Source organism: Elaeis guineensis, chromosome 3 (genome assembly GCF_000442705.2).
Source record: "Elaeis guineensis isolate ETL-2024a chromosome 3, EG11, whole genome shotgun sequence".
NCBI lineage: Eukaryota > Viridiplantae > Streptophyta > Magnoliopsida > Arecales > Arecaceae > Elaeis > Elaeis guineensis.
Window position 1 is genome coordinate 90,249,777 of NC_025995.2, and position 2,484 is coordinate 90,252,260.

General features: G+C 40.2%; 1 protein-coding gene across 1 annotated transcript; it reads left to right on the forward strand.

Annotated features, from left to right (window-relative positions):
- The first annotated feature begins 486 nt into the window (after window positions 1–486).
- On the forward strand, window positions 487–1,753 carry LOC140856098 (protein LURP-one-related 6-like). Its single transcript, XM_073253263.1, has 3 exons — window positions 487–899; window positions 993–1,235; window positions 1,353–1,753. Exons 1-3 carry the CDS (start codon window positions 666–668, stop codon window positions 1,482–1,484), a joined length of 609 nt encoding a protein of 202 aa, XP_073109364.1. The 5' UTR covers window positions 487–665; the 3' UTR covers window positions 1,485–1,753.
- Window positions 1,754–2,484: the final 731 nt, after the last annotated feature.

Genomic DNA, 2,484 nt, shown 5'->3' on the forward strand with positions numbered 1-2,484 from the left:
TTTTTCAACGAAGAGGCAGTGTAAAGCAAAACACTTCTCTAAAGGTAATCGAAATATGTTGCAAAGAATTAAAAGGTCAAAAAAGATGACTGAGACTTTGCAGTATATTGTATAGGGCAGTACAGAACCTCAAAGAAAAGGTTATCTTGTGATGATTGCACTCCATTCTGATTCCATGATAAAGAAGGTTAATAATGATGGTTGCTAAGCGGTACATGATATAACAATGGGCGGAAAAAGGAAACATGGATGGGCAATGAACCACATCCAGAGAATTATTTAAAACCAATGGCAAGTTGATACGTAAAAGGCAATCTCGGTCAAAGATGCTGCTCTAAGAAATTTGAGGTATCCCACTAGGAGCCATCAATTTCCACAGCCTTTTACTTTTTGCGGAACTTCCTCAACTAACACGAGAAAGAAAAGCAATTGCATAAATTACACCCTTTGAAATGTAGTGCATCAGTCCTCCACACTCAGGATTCTTCAAACCCCTATGCCTCTATGTACTCTTTAGCAGTTGGCATGGTCATACTTCTCTTTTAGTCCCCCTCCACCTATTTACTCAAATCTTATATAAGGGATTGCTTAGTACAATCTTAGATGGAGTAAAGGAAAACAAAGCCCGTAAAGAAACCTCATTAGTACCCAGGGAGGTTTGAGTTATGGGTGGATCAAGCAATGCTGTGCCTATTGTGAGCAAGAACTTTTGTTCCTCTTCTCTGATATCTTTGATGGTTAGGAAAAGGCCTCACGTTGTTAATGGTGGCGGTTTTGTGGTCACTAATTGTAGTCAGAATGTGGCATTTGTGGTAGATGGTTGTGGCACCCTTGGTGCCAAGGGAGAGTTGATGGTGAAGGATGGTGATGGAGAACCTATTCTCTTCATTCGTAAGAAGGTAACAACATATCTGATCACTAGTCACATATTGCACGTATCCTAGTTTCCATGCATGTATATATGTATTCGATGAGCTTCTCTTTGCTATTAGGGAGGCATTCTTCAAGCTCTAAGCACTCGCAACAAATGGAATGGATACTCGACGGATTACGAAGGAGCCAACAAGTTAATCTTCAGCGTAACCGATCCGAAGTCATGCTTTGCAGGGAACAAAGCAACTAGGATTCGAGTTGATCCGAAGGGCCACAGCAGAGATCTGGACTTTGAGGTTAATGGGTCTTTTGCGGATAAAGCTTGCACCATCAGAGATTGCAGAGGGAACATTGCGGCGCAGGTACGCATGCATGACATGCTAAAAACCCATAAACACATGCAAGCACACAAGCCTCGTGCACACTGTTACACTGAGAGGGTGGTTGTGACATCTGTGGTGCTCTTTGATTTGATATAGGTGGGGGTGAATGAGTGGATTGGCAGCAAGGACTTCTACCATGTGGTTGTGCAGCCAGGCTATGACCAAGCCTTTGTTGTTGGGGTGATTGCAATTCTTGACAATATACATGGGGAGTCCACCAGGTGTTGATGGAGATAAAAGGAATTAGTTGTTCTTTCTTGGAGAGAGAAGAAATCTGCTGTTGTTCCCTCTTGTTAATTTAGTTGATAGTGTACCTTCTCTTTCCTTCGAGTAAAAAGTCAAAAAGCCAGAAAAAAGAAAAAGGGCAAGAAGAATGACTTACAATATTTCCATGCATGCTTCCTTTCACTTTTGCTATTTTACGAGGCTGACTTTAATGTTAATTTGTACTAGATTGCTTAAAAGCCATGAATCTTTAGCTGTTAATCCATAGGTCTCAATAATGCAATGGTTAATCTGTGATCATTGGTGATTGGAGTTGTTGTTCCTCATAGATCTAACGAAAAGCGTTGGCGTAATGGTTACATGAATGTGGAAGGAGAATAATTGGGATTGTCTGTAAGCTTTTATATGGCAATTTTTGCTGTCCAACTATCGAGGGGAGTAGGTTGCGTGAAAGCGCGCAGTTGATTGATAGCTTTTTCTCACACATGCTTTTGAACAAAGACAACAAAAGATGAGCTTAAGAACATGTAAACAGTAATGCTCTTAGAATCCAAAGTTTGAAATAATTTTCTAAGCAAGTACTTTAGCTGCTTTCGTCGATTACCGTCCTTTTTTTTTTTTGACTTTTTTTGGGTATTGGTTATCTTACGGCCAATCTCCTATTACGTCTGTTATCGATGAAGAATATTTATAAAATGAAGTTCACACTGATCAAAATTATGTCCGACGGAGACCCTCAGATGCTTAAGTCAGTGGAGAGTAGTGAAAGCAGATGAATATTCAAAGAGGCAGAATTTCAGCTCTCAAGAGACCTTACCAAATACTGTTCATTTATCTCCTTTTATAGACGAATAGTTGATAACCATCCGTAACGATTAGACACGTGGGTCCCACTTGTTCTGGTATTATGTATCATGGGATAGATAGTTATACCCGCCATTGATCATGTTCTGACCATTATGTGCTTTTGCGCTGACAGTTTTTGGTAAGCCGACTATATGTC

Bases quoted from the DNA above. Each gene is read 5' to 3' on its own strand.
- LOC140856098 (XM_073253263.1), top strand. From the start codon at position 666: ATGGGTGGATCAAGCAATGCTGTGCCTATTGTGAGCAAGAACTTTTGT. The intron at 900-992 runs GTAACAACATAT...CTTTGCTATTAG, and splicing joins TTCTCTTCATTCGTAAGAAG to GGAGGCATTCTTCAAGCTCT. The intron at 1,236-1,352 runs GTACGCATGCAT...GATTTGATATAG, and splicing joins GAGGGAACATTGCGGCGCAG to GTGGGGGTGAATGAGTGGAT.